Raw genomic sequence first — 15,034 nt, 5'->3', positions numbered from 1 at the left:
GGAGTTATCACATTTCCAATGTGCCTATTTTGCAATTGAAATAGTATTCATATTATATATATATATTTTATATCTATATTATATCCCTTATTAATCCTGGCTACCTTATACATGCAAATTATAACTTAAGGTAAGAAAACCAACAACAAACTACATCCAAAGACGTAGCTCGTGCCTTGATCTGCAAAAAACAGCGCTAACTCATGGAAAACATATAAAATATTCACTTGTCGACCTTCAAAAGATTGCTGTGCAACAGAAAGCATGAGTGTCTTATGGACAGACGGGAGGGCCCTAAACACAAATGTTTTTGCTATGTAGTACATATGCAAGGTATTTTGAAGGTTTGGAACGTGCTGTTTTAATTCCATCATCTAGATTATTGCACGAAAAAAAGAAATCCCCCAGATACAGATATAGAGCATATTGAGACTTGCACCCATGAGGATTCAACGAAGTGGATAGCTTCACTTCAAGATGGAGCATTAATACAGATACAGTACATGTTCAGCACCACGGAGAGCGACCTGTGCCCTCTGTGTCACCATGGGTGCAGAGCCCCTGACAAACATGACCCCCCCCCTTCTAAATAAATTACACAATTGACAATGTATAGTTGGTAGATTGAAGATTTAGAGTGTCATGTTTATGATTAAGCAACCTGTCATCCCCATAATCACCACTCAGGACAGTCCCATCACAGTATGCACGTCCCATACATAACTGTAGGTGCATTAAATCACGTGCCATGAGGTGCTGACATTAGTCTGTGAGGACAACAGGAGGCCCACGTTTATATTATGAAGATTACGTTACATGAATGTTATTTTTGTTAACCTCCTTTTGTTTGTAGTTTGTTGTTGTTGTTTTTGGGGGGGGGGCTCAGTGCAAAGTGCAAAGTGCAAAGTGCACTGCCCCCCGCGCGCTGACCGCGTTGCGCGCGGGGTTCGGTTCTGTGCCTCATCACGTCCAACCGCTGCCGCGTCGAGGCCGCTGCCCCGCGAACAGCGAGCTGTCGGGAGGAGCAGGAAGCGGCTCCGCCACAGCGGAAGCCAGAGCGCGTTTGGCGTTTGGGAATAATCGCGCTGGCACTCGGAGCAGAGGGAGGTGTCAAGGAGCGCGTCGTCCGCGCGCAACAGGGGAACCGGGGTTCGTGCCAATTTCACTCCGTCGCCGCTCAAACTTTCTTCCAATCCCGCCTTGTTCAGGTTCGGGTGAGATTTTTGTTTTTTTGTTGTTGTCTCCCTGACTTTCTTTGTTTTGCTTCAGCCTGACAGACAGATAGTTTTCTTTTGCCTTTAAATCTTTGAAGAAAATGTCTCGCAAGAAGGCTGCCAAGGGCAAAGCGGCCACCGGCTGCAGCAGCAGCAGCGGCGGCGGCGGCCCGTCCGCGGGCAGCCCCGCGGGCAGCCCCGCGGGGAGAGGCGCCGGGAAGACGGCGAGGAGCAGCCCGGGCATCGTCCAGATGAACGGCGTGGTCCACCCCAGCAGACCCTCCGTCAGCAGCAGCAGCGAGTTCTACGACCTCGCGTTCAAGGTGAGACGCCCGGTGATGCTGCTCGGTGGACAAACTCGCAAGTGGCCGGAAAAAAAAAGTGTGTGGAGGACGTGACTCGGGCAAATGTCACAGACACGAGAAGGGGCGCGGTACGGATGCACGAGCATGTGTCATGCGTGATAGAGATGAGAGAGAGAGTAAATCATCTAACGCGTGAAATCGCATGGACAAACACGAAATGCGCGCAGGGAATACTTCAGTAGTATTTGTCAGTGTTTCTTGGCCGTTTGCCTTCGCCAGTGTGCTCCGTTTTTACAATCTTTATTCATGCAAGAGCAGCGAGCTGACACCAGCTGTGTCAAGAGACGATCGATAACCTGGAAAGGTGCACACACACACACACACACACAGACACACACAGACACACACACAAACACACACACACACCGCCCCATGGAACAGCCATGCAAACGCATCGTCTGTGCAAATGGTTGAATACGTGTGTTCTTGTCCGCAAGCTCAGGTTACTGGGTGTGCAATTGTTATGTGTTCTTTCCCCAACTACAGTGTGAGCACTTGTGTGTGAGAAGAGACCTGCCACTTCACCACAACACACACACACACACACCCACACACCCACACGCTCTCTGTGCGCACTCCCTGCTCGGCTTCAATGGGACTTGTGCCACCTACTCCGTGTTTTTAAAAAGCAGCTGTTTGGGTGCAACTGTGGCTTTGTGTTGCTTTTTTTTTATTTGCACAACAATTGAATTGATTGCTCCATTCAAGCCACTTCACCCTGTAAACTGTAGATATTCTCAATTATTTGCTATTCGTGACAACCAAGGACTATAACTTCTGCACCACACAGCATTCTTGCAGTGACCAGATTAACAATTGCATATAAAAAAAAAGCCTCCAGTTTCCATTTTGGCACAGCAACCTGCAACACTGTGATCTACATTGACGTGTCTTTCCATAAATGTTGACCATACTTCATGCATAGATAGCATTGTTCACTTATTTTCAAGTCTGGGTTAAGATCCCACCTGTGGCTTTTACTTAGAAGTAAAGCTTTGCAGAATCGTACTGTGTCCCTTAGTATCCATTTTGTTGTGCAGAGACAGGCTTGTCATTTTTAGTCCATTGTGCTATGCATCATCATATCCTGTTTTCTCTGTAATGTCATTATTCTGAACGGAGGAAATTGATTGCATTTTTATTTAGAACAGCCTAAGGGCAGGGGAAGACCAGGTGGCTCCTCCGTGCACGCTGCTGCAAACATTTCCAAAATGCAGAACTGTAGAAAAGGGAGATGAGAGGACAAGAGAAGAGAATGAAAAATGGCTGCGGAAATGGAAAATAAATACTCAAAGGAGAAATGTGAAGAGAAACCGAGGGTTAGGTCCGAAGACATGTTACCCTTGCACCTTCGTTCCTCCTCCTCTGTCTTTCATCTCCTCCCTGTTTCCTCTCTGCACCCAAGAGGCACTTTTTGGTTTCCATGGTCTGGGGCTAAGCTGATAACTGTGATCACATCAAACCTATAACTTCCTCGCGTCAGAATAAAAAGAGAAACGTCTGTTGCGTATGTGCGCACACATACGGATGGAATCTACAGATATCCAAGGGTGGCCATTATGAGCAGCCATACACACACACACACACACACACACACACACACACACACACACACACACACACACACACACACACACACACACACACACCCTCTTCACTGCGTGGCCAAGAACCAAAGTACCAGGACTAAATTTAGTCGAATGATTCAAATGTTCTGAGGACAAACACCCAGACCCTGATATAATATAAAACATATGAGCAACCGCTCCCTGTTTTTCCCTTGTGCTTTTTTGATTTTTGTATGTGAGTTATTTTTAGTTCTTTGCTCATTATATCAATGTTGTCTGACGCTTACCCTGACCGACCAGTCATACAGTCCGAATGCGTATTCCTTTCCCTCTGGTTGTGCATCCTTGTTTATCCCTCCAGTCATTCCTGGCTGAGTTTTTGCCCTCTTGGTTCTCTGTACAGGTGATGCTGGTCGGAGACTCTGGCGTGGGGAAAACCTGTCTGCTCGTCCGTTTCAAAGACGGCGCTTTCTTGGCTGGAAGCTTCATCTCCACTGTGGGCATTGACTTCAGGGTGAGTTGAGCTCAATGGAAAATAAGGCAAAAGGACAAACACGCACAGTCGGACAAATCGTCCACTTGAACGCACATGCAAACGCACTTTCAGGTTTAGTACCTTTTTGAAAACGGGGCCACAAGGACCGGTGGATTATTTTTTTCTTTTTATTGCCTGGAGCTGGGAGTATTTCCAGTGTTTTAAGTCTCACTAGACAGGATATTGATTTCTTAAATTAGTTTGACATGCTTTAGTTTTTTTGGCTCCCTGGGTGATTACAGTTTCTCCTATGTGCCAGATTTATGGCAACACATGGACAGCAAGGAGAAAAACTTCCATCTTTTCTCATGATCACATGACTGTCTGTCCATGAGATGGATTTACAACCAAGACCCAGGGCAGCAGAAAGAGATGGTTGTCTCCCTACCGTACTAATACTGTTAGGAGTTCTGATCAGCAGCCGGTTTCATGTTTCATATGCAGCTTTTTTTTCTCTCACTCACTAATTGTCACTATTGAATAATCAATAAATAATGATAATCACGTTAAACTCACTAGCCTGAGTACATGGGAGCATACACACACGCACACACACACACACACACACACAGACACACACTTTTATCATATATATATGAAATTATAGTGAGGTTGAGTACAAGAGCAGTGCAGAAATCAATGAACAGTTGGAAACAAGGTCTCAAATTCGATGCAGTAGTTACAGTTGTAACAGTGATGAGCAGTCACTCATGAGCATTCACCCGTCACTTTAATGCTGGGGTCAAACTACAAGATTTTTTTTTTCTTTTAAAATGGCCACTGTGTCAGATCAGGTGATTATATAGTCGTAAATTATTGCTGTGCAGTGGCCGAGGGACACGACAGACTACACATTGCTACCAGACCAATCACTGTTTGCTGTCTTTTATGACACGCCGGACAGGAAGCGCTCAGGTTTCACACGTCGCAGCATCAACGACATCATCCCTCTTTGGCTTCGTCATGTTTACATTTGTGCATGACACCATCTTTTCCTATTTGTCAGCGTCGCACAGACCCGCCGTCGCCGGTCTTTCTACTAAGACGTCATGAGGCGTGTGTGTTGTCGTCCATCACGACACACCCCACAAGATGAAACGTCCTGGTGTCCATTGTTCAGTCCCAAACCAACCTATCTAGCACCCTGTAATCAGGAAAGAGTATTGAAGTCTGAGCCCAGCATTAGTTGACTGACTTGTGTCTCCAACAAACTCTCTTTTCACAGGGGTCAGGGTCAAGTTCCAAAGCTGACATCATTACATTAAGTGTGGGGGCAACATTAGATCCTTTATACCCTTGGGAGGCATTTTCACATGGGTATGTGAAAAAAGTGTGTGTGTGTGTGTTTGTGTTTGTGTGTGTGTGTGTTTGTTTGTGTGTGTGTGTGTGTGTGTGTGTGTGTGTGTGTGTGTGTGTGTGTGTGCGTGTGTGTGTGTGTGTGTGTGTGTGTGTGTGTGTGTGTGAGCCCTTCGTGAGGTTCAGATGAGTTTGTGGGTGGATGAGCAGTTGATTTATTTACTTATGCAACATCTCTTACAATAGAGTGTCTCTAGTCCCAATGTACATTTGGGACTATCCACCCAAAGAGACCTTCCTCAGCTATTTCTGTTCGCTGCGTTTGTTACTCATGGAGGAAAAAGTACAAAACTCATAAAGTTTAGTGCCCTGTTGGCCCTTTTTCTCATATTGACTTATTTAATCGCAGTGTGGCACCGAGATTCGTGGCATGAATAATGACATTATCCTCCTCAAGGCTCCCATTCTCTTCCGCATGGTTTCTTGTTAAATGGTTCAGTTTTTCGTTGCAATCGAAACAGACCTCCGCAAACTGCCGAAAAACAAGGAATCCTTCACAATTTTTACAAGGACTGAACTGAATCATCACAAAACCCTCTCGGAAACACACTTGATAGATATTAGGAATACATAGATTTAGAGTTGAGCCCTTTATGCAACTGCACAAATTGTGTTTGTTTAAGAAGTTGAGAAAAACCAAACTCTGTTGAGCAGGAAAACATGAAGGTCCTTGGTGTTTGTCTTCCCATGGATGATGCACAGAGACACAGGGAGTAATTGTTATTTTTAGGAAAGACCGTTTTGATCCTTTTCATTTGGTGGGAAAGAAAAGGCAAATTGCTCCGTATGGGGATTTGATCCAGCTCCCACTTCAAAGCTGCATGGAGATGCTGTGTTTTCTTCCCCGTCTTGTTTATTGTAGTCTCATCTTGTTTAAACCTCAGCGTGTTCTCAGGATTACAGAGCTGCACTGGTACGTCGTTAAGCTTAAAATCCAGGCAGTCAGACGAGGAAATGTCAGTGCAATTGGATTTCATTATAAAATCTCCCTATGAAGGGCACTGAACGCAAAGACATGCAGAGAAGACTCTGCTCGATGACCTTCCTTCCGTGTAGATCTTATCTTGTTCTTTTTAAGTCCCACTCTGACAGATAATTACTGCTGAGCATTAATAGAAAACAGATCTGATTTTATACAATCTTTTCAGATATACAAGAAAATATGAACAAGGATAGACTCCTGTTGGAACCAGATCATGTTAACTGGACAGGATTTAGAAAGGTTAGAATAATAATTATTATTATAATAATAATAACACTGAGGCACTGCTTATTGTACAAGTAATATTTGGTGTTATTCTTCCTTGGTGTCTCCTCTTCTGGCTCATTCATGCCAGAAAATATGTGTAGCAAGGTTTTTTTTCAATGTCAGATGAAATGTATAGCTTTGTAAGATAAAAGATTCAAATCTTATTTTTAGATGTCACATAGCACTCTCTGAAGACGCAGAAGTCGTTCTACAACTTGTTCCACACGCAGCAGTTCTCCCAAAGAGCTGTGAACAGACTTTGAAGTGTAAAATCAGTGGCGTTCTTCTATATTCTCGTGAACTCTTGTCATTTCACTAAGATTCCATTTCTTTCAAGAAAGAATACTTGATTTGTATTAAAGTATTTCAAGGGGGGAAAAAAGAAGACATTTCATAATGTCCAGGTTTTTGCTCAGACCAGGTGGATTTAGAAAATCAGAGAATACAGTACACTTGCCAACAGTGATGCAGCATGCCCAGGTCATCCGTTGCCATAGTAATACAGGTCGTAACCAATGTGCAGGTGGCCGATGCTGACCAGAGAGCAGGGCTTGTCTTTGTGTTTGATTTTGTGGCCCTTAGCCTTCCTAGCTTGAAAGAGTGGACATGCTGCTTCAGTCAGGAGGTCATTAGTGGTGTGTGAAAGGCCTCGCTCGCGCTTGTCGCTCAGGCACAATTAAGCTTTTCTCTGCTGTGTGGGTGAAAAGAAGTACAGATTTGCAGCCTGCATAGAAAGACACGAGCACAAGAATCGCATGACGTTTGAATTACCTGAGGACATTTTCTTCTCTCCTGTCACTTGTACTCCTTCCAGCTCCAAGGGATAAGATGTTAGGTTGTGAGTGTAGTCTCGTTCATAAAATGAAGACTACTTACAGGCAATTCATCTTTGAGGGGACTCCTCCAAGCGTGGCTGTGCAGGGATTGGATTCAGTCTCCAAAACGCAGGCAACAAGAGATAAACTACACATTTAATCAACAAATGGGACTTTTTTTTTTGCCTTGGACTTAATTGCTTTATTGAATTTAGTATTTAATTAGACAAATGACACTATAAAGACATTGAACTCATCAAAATAGGAGAAGCGATGTCCATTAAAATTGAGTTAGACTATCAATCAAAGATAGTCCACAGTTGTGGAATAAAGACAGAATTAACACAAACAATGTACATATTCAAGCTCGCTGTTGGTATCAGACAAAAGTTAGACATTCATTAGTTTTCCCATCAGCCTGAGACGAAGACGGAGCTGTAATGCCGTTCTTTGGTGGGTCTAGGATAATAATTTAGATTCATGGTGTTAATCAGTGTTTTTCCCTCTGTCAACAAATCTCATGAAAGGACCAAAACAATGCATTAGTCATTCTCACAATACCGTCCAACTCCCCCGCCCTGTCTGTGGCACTCGGGCTCAACCCCCACTGATTCAGATTGAACACCTACTGTAAATAGTAAAAAAAACAAAAACAACAGGACACATTTTTTTAAGGCTTAGAAGTTTTTGAAAACGACTTGGCACCGCAGTGATTTAATAAAAAAACATTACTCAAACTTTGGTTAATATTGCTTTTGTTGGCACACACAAAATACACCTTTGGTGCTCTGCGGAGTATTTACAGCACACGGGCAGTGTGAGTGGGATTGACACAAAAGAAACTACTCAAAATGATTGTGATTAAGGAATTTGTAACCCAGTGCAACTGTGTGTTCTCGATAGTTTTGCACTTTAATGGAACTCTGGCTCACAGGAATAAGCCACAGCACTTGGATTCACAAACAATACTAATACTAATGCCAGAACAGGCCGTGATTTGTATAGGAAGATTGATTGTTGATCTTACGGGGCCTTTATTTCACAAACTTTTCTTAAAATAGAAACAAGGTGAAAAATGAACAATCAGAAATCTGTTGTGTCACGTCCAAATCTCCGACAGGTCGACAAACAGCTGCGGTACAGTGGCGGGAGCTGTCCTTGGTGCTGAACCCCTGCTCCAGACCGGGGTAACACCAAATGCCTGTATTGTGTATAAGGCATCTACCAATCTGTTACCAATCTATTATTATATTTGATGTGTCAACCAGTTTGTCTCAATCTGCTGCAATTATACGCAGCTGAACTGTAGTTTTTTTACGTCCGTCATATTTAAAACGTCCTTCATTTTTCTGCCACTTTCCTCCATGGCATGCTATTTAACATATCATCACTAAAAATAAGGTGTGGTATTTATTCTTTTAAATGTTGAAGCCTGAGGGCAACTATTTATTCACACTTTCAATTCTGTTACTTACTAGAAGAAGAAGAAGAAAAATTCAGCTTGAGAGAAGATTCTGTCTCCGTTACCGGGGTCAAAATGTCTTCGTTTGGAAGCGAAGCGAAGCTTGAAAAGCAATTTCTCCTGGGGGTCAAAAAGAGGAACATTTAAAAAGGGGAAACAAGAGAAAAGAGGGAAATAGGAGAGAAAATAATTAGGGGGTAAAGTAGAAAAGGAAACTTGCTCAGAGGGAAGCTGATTAACACTTCTGCAACAACCTTCCTCTCATTTCCGATTCAGCGAGAAAGAAAAGATGCAAGTTTCTCTATCGCATCAACCTAGAACAACATTGCTAATATTGTCTGTGTCGTCTGTTAGTGGTCCAATCTGAATCATCTCAAAAGCTACTGGATGTCTTACCATTACATGTTTGTGCAGGCCTTTGTGGTGATGAATTAACCTTTTCTCTCGTGCCACCAGTTGGTCTTGATGCGTAACTTTGCCAATGTATCCTCTCCCCTGTCTGTTCGCCCAGAGGGGTCAACATTCTCGTCTCCATTGACACCAAATGACAGCAACTGACTCCTTTGTGTGTCACAAGTCGGAGCTGAAGATTCACTCCTCATTGGGGGAGCAGGGGTATGTAAAATCAAGTTTCCATTCGGAAGCACAGCTGCGTTTCACAAATACAAAAACAGCCCCCATTGATTCAGATTTCACTGCTGTTATCTGTGGGTGTACTGAGTATGTATGTGGGGGTGGTGGGTCTATGAAAATCATCAGATCACAGCTACTGGTCGTTAAATGGGCTGAAAATGTGTTCGATGGTCAATGAATTAATCTGAGCTGAGCCCAGTCGCACAATGTTATTTCATTTTGATGAGGGGTGAGAGAGCATATTTGTGTAATAGTTCAGAAGGAATTGATTGTGGCTCAAGAGGCTGTGTGTATATTTCCTATGCAAGGTGAGGACATTAACAAACTTTTAAAGTCTTTTATGAAAGATGAATCTCCCCATTACTAGATTATTGATGGGGCATGGCTGTCTGTCTCGTTTGTGTTAAATCATGAAGTGAGATACTAGTGCGGCTTCCGTTCAATTCCATTCAGTCACACGTTCAGCTGCACATTTAGTGACATAGACGCACATATTCACACACAGTATACAAACTCACACTAATAACAGTGCTCAACAGATGTGGCAACTGTTAATGGACCACGGATGATTGACAAAACATAGGCTGTTAAAAGTAAATTAAAGACCAATTCATACCAAGGTAATCGCAGTTATGAAAAGATTAAAAACAAGTAATAAAAACAATGATAAAATTACAAAGTACTGCACACAAAATATATGATAAGATATAAGGTCAATAAAGTTTAATATGGTCAAATAATTTCATGATCAGCAAAAAAAAAGAAGTAATTCTGAATAATAAAACCATAAAATTACAAAACACGGTACATTGGTTGTTATGTATCTCCGTCTCTCTCTTCTGACTGTAACCAGACATCTCTATTTCGTCATAACTTTCATGAAAACTGGTGCAGTCTGATCACGAGTTGCCAGGCGGGCATGTCTGTGTTTCAGTGCAGGCGGGTTCAAGAGAATGACGCATGACAAGTACGTTTTTACGTTTGATGATCTCCATTCCTCTTCTCAGATGTTGATCAATCGATTTAATCCAGGACCAGTGAATAATTGGAGTTAGCGCCTCAGACACACGCATGCAGGATGAGCCATCATCATTCGCCACTGACTCATGATCTAGTCCGTCCTCAGTGAAAGGCACTCTGAAGTATATTACATGAGGACAAGTGTGATGTGAATCACTTTACTTCCATATTCGTATCGAAGTGGTGAGTGAGTGTGTGTGTGTGTGTGTGTGTGTGTGTGTGTGTTATAAATTCCCACACACTGTAGGCTGCTTGACTTCTGTGTTGTTTATACTGTAAATGTGCTTTATTTTGAAGTGCCTGTGTAATGGTGAAAATGTTTTTGTTCAGAGAAACATTAAGTCCTCAGCTTCAGTTGATCGTCGTCATCACGCAATTATCACTCGCTGTTGGAGAGGAAAACTAGATGCACTTTATTTTAATTTTGCTTCTCTGTAGCTAAACCACCCAGTTGGTGATTTGCACAGTTGATTGAGCAGCTTTTCTCTAAGTGACGTTTTAGATCAGCAGGAGTCGACTCAAGCTGAGGACTCGGGCAAAGCGCTCAAGCTTGTTGCTTTGACAAGTTGAAGGACGTTCATGGTCCGAGTCCCTCCCACCGCTGACAAAAAGTCAGTTGATCCATCACTCCTTTTATTTCAGGGATGAGTGTTTCTGTTGCGGAGGGAGGAGGTGTGACTGAACAATTCTGTATTTCCTTGTCGAGACTGTCTGGAGTCTTTGTGTGTATTTGACAGATTTTTAGGTGTTAAAAACATGTTCAATTGTCATTGTCTAACCATGATTTGAACGCCGTTGAGGCCGTAATTACTACACAGGTTTGACTGCATCAAAACCTCTGATCCGCAGCACTTTAGTATTCCTCTTTTACCGAAGTTAAAAACCCCTGTTGAGCAGTCGACAGAGTGATTCCACTTGCTACCGATTGCAAGCTCTGGAAATCAAGCTTGTGCTAGAATGAGACCCGGTCCTCCCACCCCTTCGCTCTCCTCGAGCCATTATGCTCTGCCCTTCACCTGCATCTGTCTCAGCTACTGCAGCGATCGGGAGCATGCTGTTCTGTGAGTCATACAGCCTCGGTGCAAGAGGAGTGGAAGCGTTCGCAGTGGCCTTTGACACCACCTCTTCACATAAGGATATGTTTTAAAGCATAACAAAAAAGTTGCCCACTGCAGGAAGGATTTGAAGGTGGAAAAACCTACAGAGATCATTATGCGAGTCTGTGTTTGTCATGCACATTTGAGAGGGGAAGTAATGAGCAAATCAGACAGCAGGGAGAGAGGCCGGTCTGGCATGTGAGATGACGCTTACGGACCCATCCCAAAGTTCAAGCTGCTCCTCCTGTTACTGTGGCTGTCGCTGGCAGTCCGTCTCCGACACTCTGATCTGTATGCAACTGTCTTTCACCTTTTGTTTTTTTAATAGCTATTGAAGGGATGACTGACTGATTTCTCCATTATCCACTCTCTTGCCTGCCAGCCCGCCTGCCTTCCCTGAGTGGGTGCAATTCAAATGCCAAGCATAATCATGCCAGCAAGTGGCGGTAATAGGGTTTGGGGGTTTTTTCGGTTTTGAAAACAAGGAATTGAATTAAGATTAAAAAAAAGGAGTTAAATGAGAGGCAGTGGTTTTAAAAAAAAAAAAACATACAAAGACAGGAACATATAGCATATGTATGTGAACTAAACCATTTTGATTGTCACTTATTGTCCTGTTGTGTCTAGTTCTATCATAATCCGGGGCAATCTGTTTTATTTTGTTGATGTACAAGACCCAGACCTTACTAAATGAAAGAATGTCAAGCATTCAGCTACACTTGGATGACTGTGTGTGTGTTTGTGTGTGTCTGTGTGTCTGTGTGTGTGTGTGTGTGTGGATGATTCACATCTACCTAGGGATATGTTTGTAATTAACCCTGCTAGGGTAATTAATGAAAAGCCGCTTTGCCACATGCTGCCCTAATGTCACAGGGATCCGGAGAGGAGAGCCCTGAAGAGCGTCATGAATATTTAACCGTGGCATGAAGGAAGCGCCGAGTGAACTGTCGGAATATGGGAGCATTGCACGATGTCGCCGATGAGAGACAGGGATGGGAAAGAGACGTAAAGCAAAAGAGATTGACATTGGTCATCAGAAAATACAGAAGATGCATGAAATAGCAGGTGGATGGAATAAATATCCACCACATATCTGGACATTTTTTGATTTATTCTAATATCAACTCACAAACTCATAATGTGTTCATTTTTCGTTTGAAATTCTAATTCCTTCATACATCCCAGGCTAAACGACGCGCTCATTAAATATGCCCTGTGGAGAGATGTCTTGTGAACAAACAAAAGTTATGTCTATATTCAGTGTCACTCATCAAAAACGCAGTGTCTGTATCTTGGAGGTTTAACAAATGTGTAGAATATTCTTTCCTTCCTCGTGAAACATGAGGACAGAAAAAGGCAGATTTTTATTTTCACATTTCAGGAATCTACATTGTTCACATGTTCAGCATCTTACAGTCGTCTCCCATGCCTTTGCTTGGTGCAGCATATCCTGCCACCTTACCGCACGGTGTGAAATTATTCGCAGGGCTGCAAAAATAAATATTACTGGTGGTCAAGAACTTCAGCAGGCACCTTTTTAAGTAAATGTTAGCAGTAAGTACAGGCATCCAACTGAACTCAATCAACACAGAGTTCTCCAGATATGAAGATCGGCGTGGTGTCTGTCCAGGGACGGTCCCCCCCCCCCCCCCCCCCCCCCCCCGCTCAGAGCTTGACCTCACAGTTGTCAGAGGCAAACCTCACTGCCCTCACTGGTTATTCCTTTCCAGAACCAGTGTTTCACCCAAAATCATCTGAACTGATAAGCAGTGAAGCTTTTGAAATTTGCAGGCGCAGCTCGTGCCCGCCTAGGGACCAGGCCACCACGAGGAGCCAAATCTCTGTACTCAATGGTTGTTCTGTTCCCTCTGAGCACAACAGTCAGATTGAAGAGATTACAGTTCTGACAGAGCGTTCCACTTCAACTTTAAGCTTCGTGTAAGTGTGTGTGTATTGTTTCAGTATTAATCTTTTTATTTTTTCACTTTATAGAAAAAGTGGTGCATCATTGCAGGAAATGTGTCTCAGCAGTTGAGGAAAAAACTGTGATAAATGTGAGCAGCATATGCGTTGGCAGATATTTTAGCTGGAGAAGACTGTGATGATGCTCGACCGAAATAAATAGGAGTGAGTCTCTGAGAAAAATGAGAGCGAGTACATTTTCAGTTTGCCCATGCTTACTGCGGCAGTGTGTGTGCGCGTGCTTTCTTGACAGTGTAAAATGTACTGTATAGTGTGTGTGTGTGTGTGTGTGTGTGTGTGTGTGTGTGTGTGTGTGTGTGTGTGTGTGTGTGTGTGTGTGTGTGTGTGTGTGTGTGTGTGTGTGTGTGTGTGTGTGTGTGTGTGTGTGTGTGTGTGTGTGTGTGTGTGTGTGTGTGTGTGTGTGTGTGTGAGTGTGTGTGTCTAAATGGCAGAGAAGGAAAACTGAAGAAAAGAGTTTTGTACTGAAGATGTGTTCCAGCCAGTAGCTTGCCCCACAGCCTGCTCTGTTCTGTGAATCAGCCACACTACTCATCACCACATATGGCCACAGCAAACGCACGACCACACTGTTATGTTGCCATTTTGATTTGTAGCAGGGCAGCGTGTGAGAAGGGCCCGGGGAGGTCAAGGCTTCGTGATACAGCCGCAGGAAATAGTGGCTGCGTTGGTGTGGAGTGTGTTGCTACAGGTTACAGGTAAAAGATCAAATACGAAACAGTGGCTTTTTCCAAGAAGGAGCTTAAATCTGATACAAGCGATGGATGTTGAATTTTAAGGCTTAACATATAATTCAGGAAAGTGAGGCACAGAAATAGTGAATCGGCACAATGCTACGATCTCTTGTGTCTTGATTGCGTTCATTTAAATAAGAACATATCAACCGACATTTTTTTATGTGTTCCATCGATTCATTTATTTTTCTGTGGTCCTGTGGCAGCACTCCCACTCTACCAGTGCCACGGACTCATAGAAATAAATGAGCAAGCCTGCGCTGTTGCAGTAGCAGAGTTGCAGCTCTGAAGGGGCCCTAAGGCCCACTGCTCCTTCAATTAGTCTCTGTTTTTAACTCCACCAAGTCAGCCAAGTGAGGTTGTCCATAACGGTACGGTTCCGGCTATTACCCTGACTGCACAGTCACAAGTGCTTTGGGGAAACAGACATTCCTTTTTCAGTCAGAGCTCTGGCTGACGAGCAACAAACAACTCCCCTGAGCCCTGCACATCCTCCCCTAAAAAACCCAATTTCCAACAAAGTGAGCGCGTATCAATGACCAGCCGAAATGAACTGCGTGAACTCTGGCCTCTATGCTTCCTGTGCAGGGTCAGCAAGCATAGTCCGTTAATGAATGAATTCCATGGTGTCTATAGGTTGCATTGTCTGTGTGTCGGGTGTAGTGTGATTTATTGTGCGATCACTGTCACCAGGAGAATATCCAGTGCATCTTAATTGAAAGTATTTGTAGAAAAAAAAAAAAAAAAAAGGATCTTGTGGTTTGAAAATGCTGAGCAGACTTTATCGAGGATTGAGAGGAGACGATGAGGATGTCTGAAGTTAACGACCATTTCCCTTTGGAAAATGAAATATCTCTTTTCAGCCTCTGTAGGTAACAAAGGCAGGGGTAGCTGCTTCATACACGCCACATTATAGAGGTCTCACTTCACACTTACTGTAACAACAGTAACTTGAGAATTGTATCCAGATAATAATAGGCTATACGTGGCCGTAAATGCCATGAAT

The 15,034-nt window shown here is 43.4% G+C and overlaps 1 protein-coding gene across 6 annotated transcripts in view; it reads left to right on the top strand.

Annotated features, from left to right (window-relative positions):
- The window catches only part of LOC118288435 (ras-related protein Rab-26-like), a 54,134-nt gene that overhangs the window by 16,144 nt on the left and 22,956 nt on the right, over positions 1 to 15,034 (top strand). The window contains exons 1-3 of one of the 6 annotated variants that reach the window (XM_035614526.2): positions 979 to 1,149; positions 1,286 to 1,537; positions 3,551 to 3,661. In XM_035614526.2, the coding sequence (XP_035470419.2) occupies positions 1,316 to 1,537; positions 3,551 to 3,661 (333 nt within the window). In that variant the 5' untranslated portion in view covers positions 979 to 1,149; positions 1,286 to 1,315. Of the gene's footprint in view, positions 1 to 978; positions 1,215 to 1,269; positions 1,538 to 3,550; positions 3,662 to 15,034 lie in introns of those variants that run through there. The other 5 variants (XM_035614522.2, XM_035614525.2, XM_035614524.2 and 2 more) reach the window with 5 other exon arrangements.

This window comes from Scophthalmus maximus, chromosome 17 (assembly GCF_022379125.1).
Source record: "Scophthalmus maximus strain ysfricsl-2021 chromosome 17, ASM2237912v1, whole genome shotgun sequence".
In the NCBI taxonomy this organism is placed as follows: domain Eukaryota; kingdom Metazoa; phylum Chordata; class Actinopteri; order Pleuronectiformes; family Scophthalmidae; genus Scophthalmus; species Scophthalmus maximus.
Note: the sequence above shows the minus strand (reverse complement) of the source record. Positions and strands in the feature narration are given on the sequence as shown.